Source organism: Girardinichthys multiradiatus, chromosome 1, assembly GCF_021462225.1.
Source record: "Girardinichthys multiradiatus isolate DD_20200921_A chromosome 1, DD_fGirMul_XY1, whole genome shotgun sequence".
NCBI classification, from domain to species: Eukaryota; Metazoa; Chordata; class Actinopteri; order Cyprinodontiformes; family Goodeidae; genus Girardinichthys; species Girardinichthys multiradiatus.
In genome coordinates, this window is record NC_061794.1 from 45,880,561 (window position 1) to 45,905,465 (window position 24,905).

The 24,905-nt window shown below is 40.9% G+C and overlaps 1 protein-coding gene across 1 annotated transcript in view; it reads right to left on the bottom strand.

Moving 5' to 3' along the window:
- The window catches only part of srms (src-related kinase lacking C-terminal regulatory tyrosine and N-terminal myristylation sites), a 34,033-nt gene extending 10,270 nt beyond the window's left edge, over positions 1-23,763 (bottom strand). The window contains exons 1-4 of the mRNA XM_047370675.1: positions 22,670-23,763; positions 14,720-14,841; positions 12,374-12,540; positions 3,903-4,050 (exon numbers count right to left, since the gene is read on the bottom strand). Coding sequence (XP_047226631.1) covers positions 3,903-4,050; positions 12,374-12,540; positions 14,720-14,841; positions 22,670-23,049 — 817 coding nt within the window. The 5' untranslated portion in view covers positions 23,050-23,763. The remainder of the gene's footprint in view (positions 1-3,902; positions 4,051-12,373; positions 12,541-14,719; positions 14,842-22,669) is intronic.
- Positions 23,764-24,905: the final 1,142 nt, after the last annotated feature.

Below are 24,905 nucleotides of genomic sequence, written 5' to 3' on the forward strand. Positions count from 1 at the left end.
TATTTTAGACACCGGATTCAGACACATTCTTACAGTGACATGCACTTTCTACTAGCTCACAGCCAGTGCTGTTTAATCCCCTCAATATAAACAGGCTGATCCACCAGTCCACATGTGGGTCAGCAGAGGGTGGGTAAAACAGGATTCTGAGCGTTGCTTTTGATAAACATTACTGGAGAAAAAGATGAAAAGAACACAACCCAGGTTTTTAACATTACATCTGAATGAACTACAAGACCTCTGGATAACTTTTGGACAGAGGAGAGGTACCCTGACCCATAGGAGACAAACAGCATAAACACACCATACCAACTCTCAAGCACAGCGGTGGAAGAGTAATGTTTTGCAGCCACGTAACCTGGACATCTTGCAATCATTGAGTCAGCCATGAACTTCTCTGTATACCAAAGTATTCTAGAGTTGAATGTGAGGCAATCTGTCCAACAACTGAAGCCTGACCCCAACTGGGTCATCAGCAGGACAATGATTCAAACACAGCAGCAAATCTATAACAGAATGGCTTAAAAAGCAGAAGAATAGTGGTCTAAACAAAGTCCAAACCTTATCAACATGTAAGATTTTCAATTTACAAACACAGTTCAATTAAGCTGTAATATATTAGCTTCTTATAAACATAAAAGCTAAAAGGGGTTAAATTCTGAGACTTTTTTTAGAGATTTTATTTTATGTAAAAGCACCTCTATGAGGGATGTCCAAGACAACGGTTCTCTGTAAATGTATAACATCCTAAATAAAGTTTTTATTGAAAGCATACAGTTTTGTTTCAGACAAAAGATGAAATTGATTCTATTAAAAATAAAATATTTGACATACTCCTGAAGATGATTACTTCATCCTCAGCAAGTGAGACGACATTGGAAATAACTGCAGAACCTGATTTGTGTTTGGACTGTTTTGATGCTGTGGAGCTTCCTGAGTTATCAGAAATATTAGCTTCATCTAAACCTTCAACTTGTATGTTAGACCCAATCCCAACCAAATTATTTAAGGAAGTGTTCCCTCTGATTACCAGCCCCATTTTAGATATGATTAATTTATCTTTAGTAAATGGATCAGAACCACAGGCTTTTAAGGTAGTTGTAATTAAACCTTTACTTAAGAAACCTTCGCTTGATCGAGATGACTTAATAAATTACAAACCTATATCCAATCTTCTGTTTGTATCTAAAATTCTTGAGAAAATAGTTGCTAATCAAATGTGTGAACATTTATACAGCAATGACCTGTTTGAAGAGTTTCAGTCAGGTTTCAGAGCTCATCATAGCACTGAAACAGCTCTGCTGAAAGTCACTAATGATATTGTTATGGCCTCAGATAATGGACTTGTGTCTGTTCTGGTTCTGTTAGATCTCAGTGCTGCATTTGATCCAGTCGACCATAATATTCTCTTAGAAAGGCTGGAATATGCTGTAGGGATCAGGGGAACAGCGCTAGGCTGGTTTAAATCTTATCTGTCTGACAGATTCCAGTTTGTTTATGTAAATGATAAATCATCTTTAAACTCCAGGGTTAATTGTGGAGTACCACAGGGTTCAGTACTTGGGCCAATTCTCTTTACTATATATATGCTTCCAATAGGTCAAATTATCAGGCAGCATAGGATACATTTTCACTGTTATGCTGATGATACTCAGCTTTACTTATCCATAAATCCTGATGAACCCAACCAGTTAGATAGACTACAAGCATGTCTTGAAGACATAAAAACTTGGATGACTTTAAATTTTTTGCTTCTAAATTCAGACAAGACAGAAGTTGTCGTCTTTGGACCGGAGTCTTTAAAAAAGAAACTGCTTAGTCAATCACTTAACCTGGATGGCATTAAATTGACCTCCAGTAATAAAGTAAAAAACCTTGGTGTTGTTTTTGACCAGGACATGTCATTTAAATCCCATATTAAACAGGTTTCTAGGATTTCCTTCTTTCACCTCCGGAACATTGCCAAAATTAGAAATATCCTTTCCAGGAGTGATGCTGAAAAACTAGTCCATGCATTTGTTACTTCAAGGCTGGACTATTGTAATTCTTTACTATCAGGATGTCCACAAAATGCAGTTAAAAGCCTTCAGCCAATTCAAAATGCTGCAGCAAGAGTTCTGATGAAAATTAAAAAGAGAGATCGTATTTCTCCTATTTTAGCTTCCCTTCATTGGCTCCCTGTTAAATCCAGAATAGAATTTAAAATTCTCCTCCTCACATATAAAGCCCTTAATGATCTAGCTCCATCATACATCAGAGATCTGATTGGTCCATATGTTCCTAACAGAGCACTTCGTTCTCAGACTTCAGGTTTACTGGTGGTTCCTAGAGTCTCTAGAAGTAGAATGGGAGGCAGATCCTTTAGTTATCAGGCTCCTCTCCTGTGGAACCAGCTCCCGGTTTTAGTCCGTGAGGCAGACACCCTGTCTACTTTTAAGGCTAGGCTTAAAACTTTCCTTTTTGATAAAGCTTATAGTAAGAGTGGCTTAGGTTATCAGGGAGAGAGCCTTCCTCCCTCCCTGTTGGATGGAGTAAGGGTGAGTCAGGTTTAGCCTAAACCGGCTCAGTTATGGTTGAGGTGCAAACACACCCTCCATTACTGCTACCTGTATGACCCCTTCTCTTTTCCAATGGTTATAATAAGTCTGACAGAGGGAGGTATCCTAATACTTGTGGTTTTTAGTATAACAATGACCATCAGTGGGACCCTTTGTGGGGTTCCTTGAGACGACATTGTTGTAAATAAGCGCCGTTTAACTAAATAATCTGAACTGAAACTATCTGTGTAGTTATGCTGCTATAGGCTTAGGCTGCTGGAGGACATAATGACCACTTTCACCCTCTTCGCTACATTCTCACACTACTCTCCAATTTTGCATTATTTGTTGTTATTTCAGCTTTTAACTTTGTTCTCTCTATTCTCTTCCTAGAAGCTACACCTGGCCTGGCTCTGTGTCTGCCTGTGACACCTTTCTAGAGAGGGGCATCGTCCGAGCTTCTGCTGGCAACAACTTAATGCTCACCCTCTACCGATGACCCACATGGCCCTGTTTTTTAGTGTTTAACCCTTTCTCTCTCCTAGACATGGCAATTGACTGAGCTTCTACTGTAACTAATTATATTTCAGACTCTAACCTTGAAAACTGGCTCAGAGTTTATCTGTTCTTTCTTTCTAGGTGAAACAACTAAAGGAGCTACATCCATTAACATTTACTTTTCCTTCCCATAGAAAGTACTCCTGGATCAGTGCTTCTTTGTTCTCTTTGTGTCTCTACTCTGTTCTCTCAAACCCCCAGTCGGTCGTGGCAGATGGCCGCTCATACTGAGCCTGGTTCTGGTTCTGCTGGAAGTTTCTTCCTGTTAAAAGGGAGTTTTTCCTCTCCACTGTCGCTACATGCATGCTCAGTATGAGGGATTGCTGCAAAGTCAACGCCAGTGACTGTCCACTGTCTCTACATGCTCATCCAGGAGGAGGGAATGCTGCAAGTCACTGACTGGATGCAATCTGCTGGGTTTCCTTAGATAGAAAATCTTTTTATCCAATTTGAATAAATAACTTAATCTGACTGCACTGTTCAATGGTTAGGATTAATTGGAATGTATGAACCTGACTGTTGTGAAGTGTCTTGAGACGACATGTGTTGTGAATTGGCGCTATATAAATAAAACTGAATTGAATTGAATTGAATGAGCCAATTCCTGTGTTGTGCAGTGGAGTCAACTGCAGCAATGTACAGAGTTGTAGACCACTTCACTGCTCTATAGGTGGTAGTATTGGTCGTAATTTCAAATGAACTGCAGGGAAAAACAAACCTGCTATTAAATGTTAGCTTTGCATTAGTCAAAACCCTTTTGGTTTCACCTCTTCAACACAAAACCTCTTGTTGCCTAAAGGACTGCACCTTGTTTCAGCGTCTTTATGGCGACCTTTCTGTTCTCTTTGGTCCAGTAAGCTTCCCATACTTGTCCAAAGTGTCCTTCTCCCAGTTGCTTATTGAGTTTGAACTCTTCCCGCGGTCTCTCCCAAGGTTCCATGTCGAAGAGTTCCCGCTGGACAAAGACAAATTGACTCTGGTTAGCATGGTTGTCAAAGTCAAAGCCAGGTTTATTGTCAATGTGCTCTATATGCAGGACATACAGTATATGCTTTATCTTGAAGGTCCAGTTTAAAAAATAATAATAATATTTCCCGTTTGCCTTTTAAACCTTTTAAGCTATATGTACTATACTCTGCGCAGCAAGTGTTTATATGGGGAGCTACAACTGATATTTATAAAATGAAGCCCATAGAACCACAGAAACACAGACAAAATTTAAGCCTCAAACAAACAATCCCTGTACAACAACTCCGTGTGCGTCTATAGAAGTCTTGAACCTTGAGTTGCAGAACCTTCTGCTGGCCACCCATTTAATCCTTATGCATCTATAGTGTTTTATGTAGGAGAAATGGCAGGTTGAAGTGAGCCTTCAGTGTTGCATTTTTAAGAGTTGAAATATAAAAGGGAGGTGAATGAGAGTTTGGGTGCGTTCACTCTGCTTTCTGGGCTGATTAGACAGAACACTAGAAGTCCTAAAGTACAGGGAGACTCATTGGGTGAAAGTAAACCAAAACAGCTACATTTTCATGACTAAACCACATTTGGAGAGGACATTACAGACATGAATGTAGCTTAAATCAAAGTTTGTGGACATTTTGCAATGTCAAAATCTAGATTGGGTGACAGAATCACTCTAAATAGGGTTTCTGCTGGAAGGTATGGAGCTCCAACGAGGCCTAAAATCAATTCAGCAATTATGAGGAAAATGTAGCTGTTTTTTTCTGTCTTTAAAACCAAAACGTGGTAGAATATATCATTTCGTTGAAGTCAAAACACAATCGGTCACATTTTATGTTTGAATTGGTTTATCTGAAACTGGGATATACTGGGAAGACTGACTGAAACACAATCACAATAATAAATGTGCATAAATACTTAGGCAATACTTTAAAGTTACATTAAACTCAACTTTTATTTTTAATCACACAACTGACAAACATATAACCATCAACATAATAATAGAAGAATGAACAAAAAGAAATATAAATGGACAATCAAGCTTAAATAAATGAGGAAAACATTTTTCAAACTTTAGGAAAAAGTTATTGTAATTAAAAATCTACAAATCTACGCAACAAAGGAAAATTCTTCAACAAACAAATGCTTAAAACATAATTAACAAATGGATTAATTAATAATTTTGGTGAGTATAAATTATCTAAAAGTCATAAATCTTCTTTCAAGAGATTGCTGATAAGTCCCACGAAGCTGCAGGAAAGCAACAATTTGAAAAAAATGAAATTATGTAGTAATTGGAAACAATGTGAGAAAAGATACAGTGAAAAAGTATTTTCCTCCTAACCTCTTTTATTTTTGCTTCTCATCTATTTTTCCCCTAAAAAATAAAATCATTGAAAACCTGCCTTTTGTACTTTCTCAGGTTATCTTTGTGTGAAATTGAATTTTGTTTGAGGATCTGAAACATTTAAAAGTGACAAAAAGCTAAGTAAAAAAAACCAAAACCTATGAAATGAATAAGAAATAAAGTGAAAACAAAACATTTTGGTGCTTTTAGCCACTAGAAAGGAAGTTAAGTGGGATGAATATTACTAAGAATAAGAAGATTTGTTCAGGGAGTTTCAGTATTCAGTCTCATGCAACATATATTTCAAAAGATTAGTCAAAACAAATCATACAGAGAATCAGGTGCCATTAAAACATAAGAAATACAAAATGTATCTTTTAATAAAAGGAAAATTAATTTTTGAATTGTAACAGAACAAGTATTGAAATAAACCAAGTGGTTAAAAGTGCTGTTGTGAATATCAGACATGCAAAAACCTGAACTGCATTCGCCAAAGGGAAAAACAGAACACCTCAGGTTATTTAAAGTGTTGGATTTAAGGTTAAATCCAGATATTTACATACGCTGTAGGAAAAGACACAAGTTTGTCTGATATTAAACCTGACTAAACGTTCCTGTTTTATGTCAGTAGCGATTATCAGAAGTATTCCTGCTTCCTTGAAGTCAGAATAATGAGACACTGAAAAAAGTAATGAAAAAATAAACCTTTCAAATTTCAAATTCAAAAGTTTCCACCTATTTCCTTTGTACCGTTTAAACTGTCTGACTTTGTTTTGGGTTCGTTTCCATGTGTTTCTCACAATAGTTTGCTTGAATTTTGGCCCATTCCGCCTGTCAGAACTGGAGTAACTGGGTCCGGTTTGTGGGCCACCTTGCTCTCTCTCTCTCTCACACACACACACACACACAGACACCTTTTCACCTCAACCACAAATCTTCTCTGGGGTTGAGATCAGGGATTTGTGATGGCCCCTCCATAGATTTTGTTGTCCTTGAGCCACTTTGAGACTAACTTGGCGTTATACTTAGGGTCATTGTCCATTTAGAAAGACCTATTTTAGGCCAAACTAACTTCATGGCTGATGTCTTGAGATGTTCTTTCAAAAAAAATAATATTCTTTGCTCTTGATGCCATCTTTTGTGTGAAGTGCACCATTCCCAATCCTTCCTGCAGCAAATATCCACACAGCATGATACTGCCAACCCCGTACTTCACAGTTAGGATGAACCTCTCAAGATTAAAGCTTCGCCCAGTCTTTTTTTTAGTTTCAAGAGACCGCAGGACATGTCTCTAGATATTAAGCTCTTTTTCAATTAGTTTATTTAAAAACTGTTATTTTATAGCTTCTTTGTCTCTGATTGGCCTTTCAGCCCATGCTCTCATACAAGCTTCAGCCATCATTGTCCAAGATGTTTTGCTTATATTTCATCCAAAACCTGTTCATCTCTGGGTCACAGAACTCGTCTCCTTCCTGAACAATATGATGGCTGAACAATCCCACAAATTAACTTATTAATCAGGAGCTTACAAAACCATGACACAGTCATCATCATCTGGGCTTTTCCTAATTGTTTAAAGGTATAACAATCTTAAACAATTCACTGTCATTATTCTGCCATGGAGCAAACAAACTATTCTGTTAATCCTAACTGACCTAAATCAGGAAAGGTTTGGTGATTTAATGCAAGTCAGTGAGGAAAAAAAAGGCTATTGTCCTCCTATACAGTGTTCGTGTTTTGTGCTTTGCTGCATTAAAGTAGTAATTATCGACCATCTCAAATACTTTGCTTTTGTTTAAACTACAGAAAACAGGAATGATGTGGGTGCTGATGGTATTCCCTTTATGTGCCGTGTGTCAACATTCCTGGTCTGTGCTCTTTTAAAAGTGGCCAACCCTGCTCAATACATGCAGGTGACATCTAGCAACGCATGGAGCAACGCATTGAGCAACGCATTGAGCAACGCATGGAGCAACGCATTGAGCAATGCATGGAGCAACGCATTGAGCAACGCATTGAGCAATACATGGAGCAAAGCATGGAGCAATGCATGGAGCAACACATGGAGCAATGCATGGAGCAACGCATGGAGCAACGCATGGAGCAATGCATGGAGCAACGCATTGAGCTGTGCATTGAGCAATGCATGGAGCAATGCACTGAGCAACGCATTGAGCAACGCATTGAGCTGTGCATTGAGCAAAGCATGGAGCAATGCATGGAGCAACACATGGAGCAATGCATGGAGCAACGCATGGAGCAATGCATGGAGCAACGCATGGAGCAACGCATGGAGCAATGCATGGAGCAACGCATTGAGCAATGCATGGAGCAAAGCATGGAGCAACACATTGAGCAATGCATGGCCAACCCTGCTCAATACATGCAGGTGACATCTAGCAACGCATGGAGCAACGCATTGAGCAACGCATTGAGCAACGCATGGAGCAACGCATTGAGCAATGCATGGAGCAACGCATTGAGCAACGCATTGAGCAATACATGGAGCAAAGCATGGAGCAATGCATGGAGCAACACATGGAGCAATGCATGGAGCAACGCATGGAGCAACGCATGGAGCAATGCATGGAGCAACGCATTGAGCAATGCATGGAGCAAAGCATGGAGCAACACATTGAGCAATGCATGGAGCAACGCATTGAGCTGTGCATTGAGCAATGCATGGAGCAATGCATTGAGCAACGCATTGAGCAACGCATTGAGCAATGCATGGAGCAAAGCATGGAGCAACGCATTGAGCAACGCATTGAGTAATACATGGAGCAATGTATGGAGTAACGCATGGAGCAACGCATGGAGCAAAGCATGGAGCAACGCATTGAGCAACGCACTGAGCGTAGCATGGAGCGTAGCATGGAGCAACACATTGAGCGTAGCATGGAGCAAAGCATGGAGCAAAGCATGGGGCAACGCATTGAGCAACGCATTGAGCAATGCATGGAGCAAAGCATGGAGCAACGCATTGAGCAATGCATGGAGCAACGCATTGAGCAATGCATGGAGCAATGCATGGAGCAATGCATGGAGCAATGCATGGAGCAATGCATGGAGTAACGCATGGAGCAACGCATGAAGCAAAGCATGGAGCAACGCATTGAGCAACGCACTGAGCGTAGCATGGAGCGTAGCATGGAGCAACACATTGAGCGTAGCATGGAGCAAAGCATGGAGCAAAGCATGGGGCAACCCATTGAGCAACGCATTGAGCAACCCACTGAGCGTAGCATGGAGCAACGCATTGAGTGTAGCATGGAGCAAAGCATGGAGCAAAGCCTGGAGCAAAGCTTGGGGCAACCCATTGAGCAACCCATTGAGCAACGCATTAAGCGTAGCATGGAGCAACACATTGAGTGTAGCATGGAGCGTAGCATGGAGCAAAGCCTGGAGCAAAGCTTGCAGCAAAGCATGGAGCAACGCATGGAGCAACGCATGGAGTACAGCATAGAGTAAAGCATACCATGAAGGGTGACAGGAGCAGTGGCTGAAAGTCTGTTCCGGCAAACAGAACAGGTATCTTGTATTTAAGGAAAAATTTATTTTTCACTTTGGAGAGTGCCTGTGCATTAAGTGTGTCCCTGTATCCATGTTCACATTTGCACATAATGTGTTTACATGTGTGCATAAGGGTGTTTCTGCTTCAGTGCCCACGGCCTCAGACTCACAGCTTCCGCTGGTAGGGAAGAGAGAAGAGGGAGGAATCACCGATTGGTCTTCTATGAACAACTAACATATTTTTATTTATCCACTATGTTTTAAATGCCTCTGTCTGATCGCTTAGCAGGTGATGAGTAAGTCATTGTGTTGGAGGTTTAGAGAAAAAAGACAGCGGATACTGAGGAATGCTGTCTAGTTCTTTGCGGTCGGCTCCCGCTGGGCTCGAACTGATGAGCCATGAATACAGAAAGCAGCTTGCTGGGAGTTTAAAATAGCTGCAGTGCAGAAATAGCTATGTAATTGCTGCGTCTCTACATTGACACTCAAACTGTTAAGCATGCTTTATCCTGCTTAGTGATGCATTACAATCTAACCTCAAGTCTTCAAAAGACACAACAGACTCCAACATATTTTCTCAACAGAAGCAAAGACAAAACACACATGTGCTTTGTGAAAAACTAAGTACACCCCATGATTCAGCCACAGAACCACCTTTAAAAGCATAAACTCTAAGCAGTTGTTTTCTGCCTGACCTCATCGGTCACTCTAATCATTGTGGAGGAATTTTGTGCCATTTTCCTTCATTGTGTTGCTTCTGTTCATTGAGGTTTGCAGACATTTGTTTCTGCTCAACTCTCTTAAGGTCCTGGTGTTGTTCGATTCAGGCCTGTTGGACCCATGGCCTTACATTTGACTCTAGAATACTTTAGTATACAGAGGAGTTCAAGGTTAACTCAATGGGTAAGATGTCCAGGTTCTGCTGCAGCAAACCATTCCCACACCATGACTCCTCCACCACTGTTCTTGAGAGTGGTTATGAGGTATTTTGCTGTATTTGGTTTTCTTCGTGGTCATTGTTCTTGAAGTCATGTGGTCCATTCAGATACAGCTTTACAAACCTCGGTCATGTTGCCATGTTCTTTTCGGAGATGAGATGCCTTCTCCTTCAAACCTTCCAATCCAAGCATTCGTTTTCAGTCTTTTTCAGATTGTCCTGTAATGGACTAAACATTTGTTAACTGTGGCTTGTAGGCTCTGAGATGGAGCTTGTGGGTTGTTTTGTCAGTGCACGCTGTGTAATTGGGGTGAATAATCTCTGAAGTCCACTGCTGGGTAGACTGGAAGCTGTCTTAGATGTTTTCATTTGCTAATAATCTCTCTGTAGAATGACTGACTTCAAACTGTTTGGAAATGACCTTATAACACTTCCCAGATTGATGGGCAACAACAGTCTCTTCTCTAAGGTCATTGCTGATGTCTTTCTGCTGTGACATTGGCAAACTATCCAACTCCCGTTTTATACAGGTGCTCACACCGATAATGTAGTGAAACATTGCATTTATAAGTAGCGCCTAGCTACTACTTTCCCTCTCAAACTCTATGGAAGCAGAATGGGTGTACTAAGTTTGTCCACCTCCGCAATGAACATTGACAAAGACGATATAGATGATATTGAGAGATGATGTTTTCAAATTATAAACTGAAGAAGAAAAGCATAGTTTTTTAAATGATGTTCTTGTTCCCAGCATGTTTCCAAAAAGGTGGATCTCGTGTTGCGCAGATGTTCTAAATGTGAGCTGCAGCAGATTTGTGTCCTGTGATGCAGATCCATATGCAGTGTCCCAATATTGTCCCAAAATACAACCTCCCTAATTGCAGTCCGTTCATTTCTGTGCATATGTACAAAAATGGTCTAAATGTTGTTGTTGATGATTGGAAGAGTATTAACTATATTAATTAGAATTACATTTGTCGTATATATATATATATTTTTTTTCTGCAGATGACGTGGTCCTGCTGGCCCCCTCTAGCCAAGACCTACATCATGCGCTGGGGCGGTTCGCAGCCGAGTGTGAAGCGGCTGGGATGAAGATCAGCTCCTCCAAGTCCGAGGCCATGGTTCTCGACTGGAAAAGGGTGACTTGTCCTCTTCAGGTTGGAGGGGAGTTCCTGCCTCAAGTGGAGGAGTTCAAGTATCTCGGGGTCTTGTTCACGAGTGGGGGAAGAATGGAGCGGGAGATCGACAGACGGATCGGTGCGGCTGCCACAGTAATAGGGGCACTGTGCCGGTCAAAATAGCAAAGCTCTCGATTTACCGGTCGGTCTACGTTCCTACCCTTCACCTATGGCCATGAACTTTGGGTCATGACCGAAAGAACAAGATCCCGGATACAAGCGGCTGAAATGAGCTTCCTCCGTAGGGTTACCAGGCACTCCCTTAGAGAAAGGGTGAGGAGCTCGGGGTAGAGCCGCTGCTCCTCCACATCGAGAGGAGCCAGTTGAGGTGGCTCGGGCATCTATACCGGATGCCTCCTGGACGCCTTCCTCGGGAGGTGTTCCAGGCACGTCCCACCGGGAGGAGGCCCAGGGGACGACCCAGGACACGCTGGAGGGACTATGTCTCTCGGCTGGCCTGGGAACGCCTTGGGCTCCCCCTGGAGGAGCTGGAAGAGGTGTCTGGAGAGAGGGAATTCTGGGCGTCTCTGCTGAGTCTGCTGCCCCCGCGACCCGGTCCCGGATAAAGCGGAAGACGACGAGTACGAGTACGAGTTTTTTGTTTTTTTTCAGTCTGAAAGGTTTGGTCTTGATCTGTTATTTAGGAAGAAGGAAAAACATCCACACATCAAAACAGCTCCTAAACCTAACCTTAACCCTTTGCATGTTTTGTGCACAACAACCTTGAGATGACCAGATTTATTCATCTTAGTCTAAAGAAGGCATTGTGCCCAAAATGTACCTGTGTGTGGATCCAGTTCTTCTTTTTTTAATATGAAATTATTGTGTTAATTTTTACGGAACATTTCAATTGCACTGAGTTGTGAGAAAATGAAAGTAAAATAAAACAATAAATAAAAATTCCAATAAAAATAAAACTGAATACAAAATACATAAAATAAATTAAAAGATTCAAATGTACCGAAGCAAAGTAGACTTAAATAAACATAGTAAATATACTTAAAATTTAAATATAAAGAAAAAACCTAAAAAACAATATAATTATTAAAATTCTCTATAAAATTAGATAAATGTGCTAAACAAAATAAATACAAAATAGCTAAAATAATGGAAAAAGGAAAATAATAATAATAACTAAATTAAATAAATCTAGTAAAATAAAATAACTTACAGATAAAAACTAAATAAACTAGGCTCTATGAAAAAAAATTTAAAAAATAGATACAGACAGGTTCTGGTACAAAAAGACCCATAAGTCATTAGAATGGATGTGTCTCTCCCACTAGTAGCGAGAAGGTTTACATGTTTGTTAAAGAGGATAAATTTTGTATCATCTTACCTGCTGGGCACATGGCTTTACCAAGTTCACTCCCAGGTTATGTGGGTTTTTCTGGTAGTACGAGATCAGCTCACCCAGGGTGGCGAAGGAGAGCTTATCTGAGAAAAAGTATGCTCCAATCACAGAGCGCTGGATCCGGAAGTGGAATACTTTCCCCTCACTTCGGGCTGAAAACAGTAGCAACAGTTAGTGTGGTATTTAGAAAGGCCAGATCTACAAAGAGGAAATCAGAAAAACTGATGTAATTGTGTCTCTAAATATCTTTAATGCAGATGGGTGCCGAAAGAACAGATGGTAGATATTTCAGAGAATCTGAACAGAGAACTCTAAGCTGCAAAATTGTTTGCTTTGGAGTCATTCAAATCAGACCAAAAACACAATCATATGAAACACTGTGGACAGCTTAATTTAACCTGCGAGCTTTTCTAATATATTAGGACCATTGGCATTGGATATTTAATGTCAAGTTTAGGAATACCGAGAAATTCAAGTACTACAAATACAACAAAAACTGAAGAAAAGGGCAATTTAGAGAGACCAAATAACCCAACAGGCATGTCTTTGGAGTCTGAGAGGAAGCAGGAGTATCCGGAGAGAACCCACGCATGCACAGGGAGAACATGCAGAAAAACTCCAGACCGGGAGTTGAACCCAGGACCTCCTTGACCTACCAACTGCGCCACTATGCAGCCTTCCCTTTAAACATTTGATGTAAAATATAATAAAAAAGCAACAAAGTGAGGAATAAATTAGGATAGTTCATTTTTTTATTATTCTCACTTAAAATGGTTAAAAATCATATCAGGTGCAGATGATTAGAATATCATTAATCTGCATATTTAAAGGAGGTTTGCCTGTTTAATAAAGGGGAGATTAAAAGAGCTGTTTGAGGCCTTCAGAAATCCGAGAAAATCCACCAAAGACTGGCTGAAAATTAATAAATGGAAAGTCCTTGGCCTAGTCAAAGCCCAGATCTTGATCTCAATGAGATGCTGTGGGTGATTTAAACCAGGCTGTACATGAAAGAAACCCCTTAAACGACAGAAAGCAAGGAGCAGAAAGTGAGGATTGGGGGAACTTTCCTCAGACTGATGTCAGAGATGGTAGACGGCTGTTAGAAGCATCTCGATGAAGGTATTTCAACCAAAGGGGTTAACCCTAGCTCTTACCAGGTAGGGTTTCCTAACTTTTTCCTCAATTAGGATACCCTTCCTTTTTGTTCATATCATTCTAATTTATTTATATAGCGCCAATTCACAACACCTGTCGTGTCAAGGCATTTTACAAAGTCAATTCAATCGAATCATAGAGATTTCAAGTCAGGTTCATACATTCCAATTAATCATCAACCATTGAACAGTTCAATCAGATTCAGTTATTTATTCAAATTGGTTAAAGGTTTTTCTATCTAAGGAAACCCAGCAGATTGCATCCAGTCAGTGACTTGCAGCATTCACTCCTCCTGGATGAGTATGTAGAGACAGTGGACAGTCACTGGTGTTGACTTTGCAGCAATCCCTCATACTGAGCATGCATGTAGCGACAGTGGAGAGGAAAAACTCCCTTTTAACAGGAAGAAACCTCCAGCAGAACCAGAACTAGGCTCAGTGTGAGCGGCCATCTGCCACAATCGACTGGGGGTTTAAGAGAACAGAGCAGAGACAGAAAAAGATGTGTTCAGTTTAATAGGTAAAACAACTTTTTAATTTGTTTTTTACCTGTAATAAAAACACTTTTTGAAGAATGGATTATTTACTGGGTTGCTCTAATTGTTTTGTGACTTTAGGTGGGGGATGAAGGCATTATGTAAAAGCTACACAAGGTAGAAACAATGGAGAAACAATTATGGAGAAAATGAGAGAAAGCGAATGAGTAGATTTTAAATCTCCCTGCACCTCATTCTCAGAAGGGTTATTCAACTTGAAAGGAAAGAAGATGCCTCAAATCAACACATTCATATGCTCTCGGTGTGAAAGGTGAACAAAAGGAAAAATATGGTTTCATAAAAATAACTCGGTGATGCGTGTTTAAGTTCAACACATTCAATCAGAGGCGTCTCCAGAGAGTTTCCAAAGGGTGGCCAGAGGGGGCCCATTGATAATCTTGGGTTGATACATTAGAATCTACTCCATGACAGAAAGTATGTTGTTTTAGTCTGCCGTTTTCATAATAAAAGTCTACTTTTATTATGGGGAACAGGGCTCAGTGACATGCTGTGAAAAGGTGGAATAATACGTAAGGAACTAGTAAACATGAAATGTAAATTCGCTCAGTAATTCCTGCTAAGTATCTCGGTATGTTGAGAAGAGATGTTAAATGCTTAGTCGGGCATGTGGACCCACTTACCAGATATTGTGTACTCATCGCTGTGACTCTCACTGATGCGCACCAGGAAAGCTCCATCCTTATTTTGTGAAGCGAGCAGCAGCTTCTCAGATTTCATGCGGTTTATGTTCCCATAGTACCACCTAGAGAGGGAGGAGATGGACACGGAGGAGGATGAAAAGGTTTCCCTTACAAGAAGTCAGGATAAACGCAGAATTTCAGAGGACAAGAGCAGATAAGCACAAAGATAGACAGCACATTCTGGACCCTGCAAGCTGACACAGAGGGAAAACTGAAACATGGTTTTTACTAGTCCACCAAGTCAGCTGCAAACAACAACTTTTTAAAAACTCTGCTAAATTCTGTGCACAGCATCTCCTCCAGAAGGCCGCAGTAATGAAACGCTGCAGTGGTACAGCTTGGCTGAGTCCAACCTGTTTGCTCATTTCAGAAACTGATGGGTATTTACCCTGAGTTATCCAGGTGGGTGGGTCTGCTCTCTGTGTGCTCGAGTTTCACAGAAACTAACAACAGGCCATCAGCCAGATCTCAGATAAAATGCTGGGAAACCTTCAACAAATATGAAACATTCACAGATCGTCTCCTAAATGACTTAATACTATTATTCAAAATATTATAGGTAAACATTAACAATTATACAGCTGATTGATCCATTGACTTGCACATGCTTATACTGACACACACTCTGAAGACACGTTTTATGGTCCAAACAGGATTTTTGTGTTGCTGCAGAACAGAGGCGTTGAAAAGGGAAGAATAGGGAGAAGGATTCTAGGGGCCCATGATTGACAGGGGCCCAGAGAGGTCCCTAATGCAGTTATAATACTGACAAAATGATATGACACTCAGTAATAAACTTACAATCGAACATATATTTTATTTACAAATGTATTGGTAACACTAAGTTTATTTGTTTTGGAAACATTTCTCAATTGTTGTCCATCCCTAACTTTGTCCATAGTTTATAAGCTAGCCCACTTTTCTCCCAAATTAGCTCATATTTCTGAAGAAAGCTCTGGATTTATACATTTCACTGTTGTTGTAATTAATCAATGCAGGCAAACGTCTAGCAAGCTGCCCTGCTAAAAAAATGTTCCGAACAGACGCTTCAAGACCAGCAGCAGTCATCTGTCAGCTCCCCCCTGCACCAAGCAAGCCCAAGTACCGTCTGAGGAAGGAGGTGAGCAGCTGTGTGTTGAATTAATCGATTATGATGGAGAAAAAACATTAAAGAACAAAAAACCATTCTGAAATCAAAAACGCATATCGTCTGTATTTATTTCAGAACGATTTCAATGGCTTAAAAAGCATCAGCTATCACTGAAATATAATTTTTGGTCAGAACAGAGGACATTTCTAGTGTGTGCATTTTGTTTTTGATGGTGTTTTTTACTGAGATTTTATTTATATCTCCACAGATTATAATAGGATTTTATTTTAATGGAAGAGGTTAATTTGTATTTAAGTTTTGTATTTTTGGGTAATTACTTTTAAGAGAATATTATGTTCAAGTATTTAAAGCAAGAGATGTCTTTTGGAATATATAGTATCGGTCTTGCAGCAAATAATTGAGTCTAAATTAAATTAAGTAACTGTCTGTTTTTCTTTTCACAAATGTAATAACCAAAAATATCATTAAAATGGGGGAGATGCTGCAGAATGTTTTACATTCATTGACAAAAAGCTCCCAGACAGAAAACTGAGTGTTTTCCAGACACTAATAAAATCAGCCTCAATGGAGAACAGAGTTGGTGAACAGTAAAGGGCCCATGTCATTAGGGCGTTGCACCCCTTGAGCCAGCATACAGGGCGTAATTCATTACAGAAATGTTGTTCCCCCAAGGATTTACGTCCAAGCTGATCCCACACATGTTCTACAAGACAACCTTTAATATGAAGCAGACTGTGAGTCTGTGGAGATGCGTCTTCTTGTGGAAAGACTGTATTCATGACAGGTAAGACCTGAAAATACAGGATGTCACTGATGTCAAGTTGTGCCACCAAGATCCTCTGCTTCCCTACCAGAGGTGAATTTGGGGGCTTTGGCTCAACGCACCTTGGTTTCAGGAGGAACCTCAATGTACATCTTTCTCTGTAGCGTTAGCAGGCTCGGTCCTGTCCCCAGAGTTAAGACGGGTTGCTCAACTCGACCCAACACCACTCATCATTAGTCCCTGCTTCCCTGTGATGCTTCGGGTCTGAAGGCAGCCCCTGCTCTGTTCTTAATGGATGGGACAATGAGCCAGTTTATAAGACGAACAACTCTAATCTCCTGCAAATTAGTGCAATTAAAAAAAAAAAAATTTAAAAAGTGCTTAAATGCAGAAATATTTAAGAGTTCAGCTGTTTTTTTTAAAGGGAAAAAAAACTCCTCATCTGGACTAAACAACTGAATTTTTTCTTTTCTCAGTGTTTGACCTCTAATATTCTGTAGTAGCTCCAGCGTCTGACACTGACATCATGTGTTGTGTGATTTCCACAGTAGGAATGGAAATTCTGAGTTTGCTATCCGAGGTGTGCGTGTTGGCTATGCAGTGTGAACATAAGTCGAGAGAGTTTTGCTGAAACATGATGACTCCATGCAGGCTGGATAAATAATGGAGGCGCTGCGGCTGCAGGGTGTTGGACACTTGCATGAGCTCAGCTGCTGCACAGGAAACGAGTCCCGCTCAGCTAAGATGCTGCCAAGCACTGTGAACACTGAACCTAAGACTTCATTTGTGGTATGATTATAAGATTTTGTTAAAAAGACACTCTAAACAAATTAAGTGAGTAACACATTAACACCAAAACCTTCTTAATTTAACCTTCTCAATCAAAACTAAAGGTTTGCTGACTTTTTTGCCTTTTTTTAACAATCACCTTAATTTCTAACTACTGGTGGATCGCAGATGTGCACCAGACCATTATAAATAATTTAAATGCTTTTGTAACATTAAATTTGGCATACAGTTCAACTGAAAAACATAAATCTGTTAGAATGTTAAAAAAAAAACTTTAAATGCAATATCTTGTTACCAGAAAATAGCAACACCCTAAAATAAATTCTTTTAAAAAACACTTTTTCAGCATTCAGTGTTCTTTGTTAAGAGTATCAACATCCTCACATCTGGAAAATAACTAAAGTTCTAGAAATATCTCACACTGTGAGGACATCTGTTGCCCACAGACCTTTAAGGTGACAACACAGATTTTCTGTCTGATTTACTTCTGAACTTTGGTTAAGCCATTCCAAAACTTTTATTCTAGAACTGCAATTCTCTGGTCTGAACTCTTTGTTCTTGTAGCTCTTCGGGCTCCTCATTTACCCTGTTCTGAGGTGCATCTGAGAACAACTCGTTTTGGTAACGTCTCTTTAATTGCTGTTGAGGTGCTTCACACCCTGCCCCCCTTGAGATTAAGACCGCTCCACTTTGACCCGTTCGGCCATTTTTGTAGTTTGACAACAATTATCTAGCATCACAGAAACAAGACAAAAACAGCAAAAACGATGAAGACTGTCTATGTAATAATAATATTAAAACATGCAGTACGGTTCTGTCCTCAAGAAGCTAAAAGCAGCACACAACTCTAACATGTGCAGATATCATGATGCTACTGCTATCAGTATAATGACCAGGAAGTCATAACCACATAAAATAAGTTCATGTCTAAAATAAAGTTAGTCATTTTAGCATTATTTGCAGCTCACCACTTTGCTGCGTCTGTCTGTCCATAGACAGAAGGAACAAACAGACTCTGGTGCAGTTCGCTTCTGGTGTACAAACCGGCCTTAATTCGACCCAACTACAGTTAAACATACACCTTCTTGGACTTAACGTCAATGCATTGAAGTCTGTTGTTTTGCAACGCTGCTGCCAGCCTGCTGTGGCTCAGGGCATGCAGAGGACATTCTCCTTTGGCTTGCAGCACGCATTCACCGACACCGTTCCAAAATTAGAAATAGAAGGTTGCAAAACCTGTGATGAGTGAGGTGCTCTTGACTCACAATGATTCTGCAGCTGCAATAACGTCACAAATATGCAGAACAAAAATGCAGCAAGCATTCTTTCTATGATAGTTTTCCTTCATTTCCAGGTCTGTGATGTGTCCCGCCCAGGTCATTTCTGTCCAGTGGGAGCGACGATTGTCACGCGTGTGGGTTTGTCTACAGTATAATTCACTTGTACAATGTGAAAGTGAACCGCACCAAACAAAAAAACTAAAATAAAGTCAGCTATTGGTCTGTACCAAACTAGGGGACCAAATTATGTTCCTGGTGTGAATACACCCTCTGTGTTGCCCTGTGATGGACTAGTGACATGTCCAGGGTTTACCCCACCTCTTGCCCCCTGTGACCCTGCATGGATAAGCAGGTATAGATAATGGACGGATGGAAAGTAGTCACAGAGCATAATGCTGCCACCACTGTGTTTCACATGATGTTTTTTTGGTGGATAATGCTGTTCTCCTGACTGATACCTTTGAGCAATAAGATCTTTTCTGACCTCTCTACAAACTATGGGTTTAGCTAAAGGATGTGAATGTAAGTAAAATCCAAGTAGGATAGCTCACAAATGGTATGACAATAAACAAGACAATAAATCAGAATAAACTTTTCCTGTTTTTGGTCAGTTAGGTTCACCAAAATTAGAAATGAGATTGTTCTATTATCACCTTAAAATGCACAGGTTTTCTCACACTAAGGATATTATTTCTTTAAATTGGGGGTGTCTAAAGTGCAGCAGTGAAACTGGTTCATGCTGACGGACACGTTAACATTTTTTATGGCAAGATTTTCACTGACATAGGAAACCCATCTTCAGATGGTAAATGTCATGTTTAGCATATAGCATTCATAGTATTTTGATTTTAAACAGGAGCACAAACATGCAGCGCCTTGGGTGAATCCCTTCATTAAACTTGGCTGAATACAGCTCGTCCTGTCTGTGTTGCTGAGCACAGATTAAACATTTTCCTGGACCCAAATAGTATACAATCAATCCAAAAAATAATCAACACTGTTTGCCTTGTAATAAATGCAAATGTGCAAAACCACATTTTTCAGATCCACAATGATTTAAAGACAATCTTCCTACAAAAATCAAACTGCTTTCTTTGTTTCATGAAAATGTTGCAGATTGAGCTTATTATTGAACAAATTACAATAAATATTTTGCTGTTTTTTTAATAAATGAAGGAAATCCACGATTTGTGGTCTGAGTACTTTCAACCAGATGATTTTGGCCAACATGGCAAAAGGTTCTGACTCCACCGCTTTAGACATCGTGGTAAAACCCAGATGATGTCATGGCTTTGTAAACCGTAACATCTGAGTTAGAGGGAGGCAAGCCTGTGGATGCACCATCATCAAGGAAAAATCCAAAGCAATTAGCCAAAACATCATCTCCGGTTCAATTTACAGATGCCTGAAGGAGCTACGCTCAAACAATGATGCACGCACACACTGACCTAAAACAAGAAGTTTATCCAGTTTTAATATCTGACAGTTAGGAAAAAGGTTCCTTGTCATTTTATACAGTCTATGTAAATATCTGGTCTCAACAATGAATGAGCAGATTGGAGACAAAGTTGGTAAATTAGTGTGCTCTGGATACTTCAGGATGCAGTCTGAGGAAGCTCTGGATTAACTCTGATTTATGCCAACAATATCTCACAAGTCTAACGTGTGGACTAATAGTATCCTGAGGCTGCTGTAAGAAATGGGAAGCTTAGCTTTGAGACTCCCAGGAGCTTTTCATTCATGCTCTGATTGCTGGAAACGTGTATGGCCAATCGGACGGACCCTCGCTGCCCTACATGCTCACGATAACGGCTGCCATAGAGGTTCTGATTGCATCCGGATAAATGAAGGCAAAAGGCTGAATGCTTTACAAAAGCAGACGACTGATGTGCATGTACCACATCCATAAATTACAGTTGCTGTTTCCACTGAGGAAACCCTGACGTCAAACCTAATATGGCTGCTGCACTAATAAAATATCCTGAAACAAACTTTACTGGCATCCATAACATGCAGAAAAATGCATCACTGGCAGCTTGTGGTGAGCCTGCTGATCAAAATGTTGCTGGTTTTTCTACTGGTAGGCCCCTACCAGTAGAAAAGCCTCTGATACTGGTAGGAGGTTTTATTTAAAAAGGCAGATGACACAGACATGCATCGAATCAAACCTTGAAGTTGGCCAACATTCCCAGCAGTAGTAATTTCAGCAGAGCTTTTCTGCTGCTAAGCTGAGGTAATCAGTGTGCACACAGTGCAGAATGGTCTCATCCAGGGGGCTTCAAAGCCTGACACAGAAAGCCTTCCTGCAGGCAATGTCTGAAAAAATTTGACTTCACATTTTAGACCAGATTTGATTCATTCTGGGGAGGTAAAAGATCATAATGAAGCTGTTTAATCCTAAAACCATCTCAGGACTGTTTAACAGCAGTGCACTGTAAAATGCAAAGATGTTATTCCATGAATAAAGTATCTGAGCTCTTTCTTCTCATCTCCAGCACTCAAGTTTTTTTAAATGTAATGTTTTCTCACCTCCTTTGACTGTAACTTCCCTGAAACTGGGGGTGGGGTCTCTGGTGTTGGTACTCAGTCATACAGTCATGCAAACTATGGATGTACAGATCGGTTTTTTCAAGGCTGATACAGATTTCCAGTTTTCTTTGGGTTCTGATCTGCTGATTGCAGTTTTGACAGATTCCAATTTTTTTTCTAAAACAACATGGTTCTCAACCCTGGTCCACAGGTTCCACAGTCCTTCCTTGTTTAGATGTGCCTCAGCCTGTTAATCACCCAGGTCTGTGGAAGCAGGGAAACACCTAAAACGTGGAGGACAGTGAACCCTGAGGACCAGGACCTTACAAGCCCTTCACCCCCCAGGTTTTCAGAAAATGGCCTTTTGTTGGTACGTACAGTTAAAACTAAAGCTCCTGGTGAGGCGTCAAACCTTTGTTTTGCCGTCTCTAACCTCCCTGAAGTCCCAATGGAAACTGATTTAAAAAGCAAATCAAAACTTGTCTTTACAGCCTGGGTTTTACGTTTGTTTTGTTTTAGCTATGTTCTGTTCCTTTTTAATTTGATCCTAATCCCTGTAATTTTATATTTTTAGCAATATTTAAAATTTCAACATAACTGAAATATACTTTTTACATTTTGTTCATTGTTTTTATTATTGATTTATTTTTTTGTTTGCTTTAGATTTCCCCCAGATTGTCTTCCCATATTCTGTTAGGTTTCCTGCATTTTATTTGACATTTTAGAATATTTGTTTAATCATTATTAATAACTTCATTTAGCATTTTTTGTGTGTTTGTTGCTGGTTGCTGGAATACTTGTTTCACGTTCTGTCATAAACATCTGATCAAGTGCTCTATAATGTCTATCTAATTGGTTTCTGGGCCTAATTAAACACAGAAGATGCACCAAACAACAAGCAGGTTGAGCGTGTTTTTATATGTAAAATTAAGGGAATTTTTGATGCATTTAATGACTTGGGACTAAAATGATCAGATTTTTATTTTTCTGATAATCAGTTGGTCGAAGGAAAATTGGCTTTTCTGATCTCTGTAGGATTAATTGGTGCCAGCCTAGAACCATCAACACTCCAGAAACCTAAGAAAACATTTAAACGCAGATTTGAGTTTCTTCCAGATTATTTCCCCCTCAGTGACATTTGATGCATCAACAGCTCCCTGAAAGCAGAAAGGTCATATCCGGGTCACTGTCACTTTGTTTCCATTGAGTCTCAGGTGGAACAGGTTCTCCAGAACCACAGGAACTATTTAAACTGACTCTGTCCTCAGTCTCATCACACATGTGCTTCAGTCTGTGGGCTTTAACTGTCTGAGACACATCCACCATCAGCTGAGATAACTGATCGGACACAAACGATCAGGTGTCCTTATAATACAAGGCAAACAGGCATGTAAAGGAGAAGGTTCGGGAAGACTCACTTGTGTTTGGCGAACTCGTCCTGCAGCAGAGCCACATAGTTGGCCGGGATGAGTCCGGACTGCGGGGACCCGGTCAGCTTCTTGGCCAGCACGAACTCCCCTCTCTTCTCGATCACCGACAGCTTGTCCCCCTCCTTCACCGTCAGCTCGTCGTCGCTGCGGGCCTGGAAGTCGTAGAGCGCCGCGTACAGCTGCGCCGGCCGCTTCTTGGGCAAGGGGACGCAGATCTCGCCCGACACGGTGCGGATCTCGTCCGGCCGGGCCCCCGGGTTGGCGATGACCAGGTTCTGATTGGGGATGGGCGGGTAGCGAATGCCGGGCCAGATCCAGTTCCAGAGCTGGGTCAAGCAGGGACAACAGGAGCGGCAGCAGTTCTCCATCCCGGGACATTAAGGAGCGATCAGGCATTAAAGGAGCACCGAACCCGGCCTGGGACACACAGTCAGCCGCCTCTCTGTCGGGAAACATAACAATGAAGCGCCAGCGCAGGATGGGCAGATGAGCTGGAGGAACCGGTTTTCTTTTCTGTTGAGATCATGGATCTTAGCTCCACGCCTACAGTGCGCACGGCGGCTGCGGGATTGCAGAAACTGGAATCTCGTCGTTTTAAGACGGCTCGGTTCCCTGCAAGGACTTGGCTCCGTGATCCGAAATGAACCGCAGGACAAGGCATGGCTTCCGGGGGAAGATCAGTCCATCTCAGTATGAGAGGACAGCAGGAGCACCGCTGCGGCTGCACCCCGATGTTCAGGTGTGGAAGCACAGAAGTGACGCTGAAGGTGAGGCTGCAGGACGGTGCGTAAAAAGGTTTGGCGCTCCTCACAACATCCGGCTTCTGCAACACACACCTGCGCAGGATACTGAGGAGAGAAGACAAGGTGCAGCAGAGAGGGTGGGGTGGAAAGCGTGTTTATTTTTGCCTCTCGGGAAACATTTCCCTGAAGTTTGTTTCAGTTCAACACAACAAAGGAGTGTCATGTTTTGAGTCATCTCAACTAATGTGTATAATACCAGAACTGGGTTTAATGTGTTAGTTAGAAAAACAAATTAAAGCTAATTTATGCCGTCAACGGCTGTTAATATGTGTCCTAAAAAACTTGGATTGAAATCATTTGTATCTACCGCAATAATCAGAAGCAGCTGAGCGGCTCGCAATTCACTCTGTTTTTAGATTATTTAATTCAATTCAATTCAGTTTTATTTATATACCGCCAATTCACATCACATGTCGTCTCAAGGCACTTCACAACCGTCAGGTTCATACATTCCAATTAATCCTAACAATTGAACAGTTCAGTCAGATTCAGTTATTTATTCAAACTGGATAAAAAGTTTTTCTATCTAAGGAAACCCAGCAGATTGCATCCAGTCAGTGACTTGCAGCATTCACTCCTCCTGGATGAGCATGTAGCGACAGTGGACAGTCACTGGCGTTGACTTTGCAGCAATCCCTCATACTGAGCATGCATGTAGTGACAGTGGAGAGGAAAAACTCCCTTTTAACAGGAAGAAACCTCCAGCAGAACCATGAACCAGGCTCAGTGTGAGCGGCCATCTGCCACGACCGACTGGAGGTTTTAGAGAACAGAGCAGAGACACAAAGAAAACAAAGAAGCACTGATCCAGGAGTACTTTCTATGGGAAGGAAAAGTAAATGTTAATGGATGTAGCTCCTTTAGTCATTTCATCTAGAAAGAAAGAACAGATAAACTCTGAGCCAGTTTTCAAGAATAGAGTCTGAAAGAGAGCACATAGAGTTAGTCACAGTTAAGCTCAGTCAATTTCCATGTCTAAGAGAGAGAAAGGGTTAAACACTAAAAGACAGGGCTATGTGGATCATCTGTACAGGGTGAGCATTAAGTTGTTGCCAGCAGAAGCTTGGACAATGCCCCTCTCCAGAAAGGTGTCACAGGCAGACACAGAGCCAGGCCAGGTGTAGCTTCTAGGAAGAGAAAAGAGAGAACAAAGTTAAAAGCTGAAATAACAGCAAATAATGCAAAATTGGAGAGTAGTGTGAGAATGTAGCGAAGAGAGTGAAAGTGGTCATTATGTCCTCCAGCAGCCTAAGCCTATAGCAGCATAACTACAGAGATAGTTCAGGATAACCTAAGCCACTCTAACTATAAACTTAATCAAAAAGGAAAGTTTTAAGCCTTGTCTTAAAAGTAGACAGGGTGTCTGCCTCACGGACTAAAACTGGGAGCTGGTTCCACAGGAGAGGAGCCTGATAACTAAA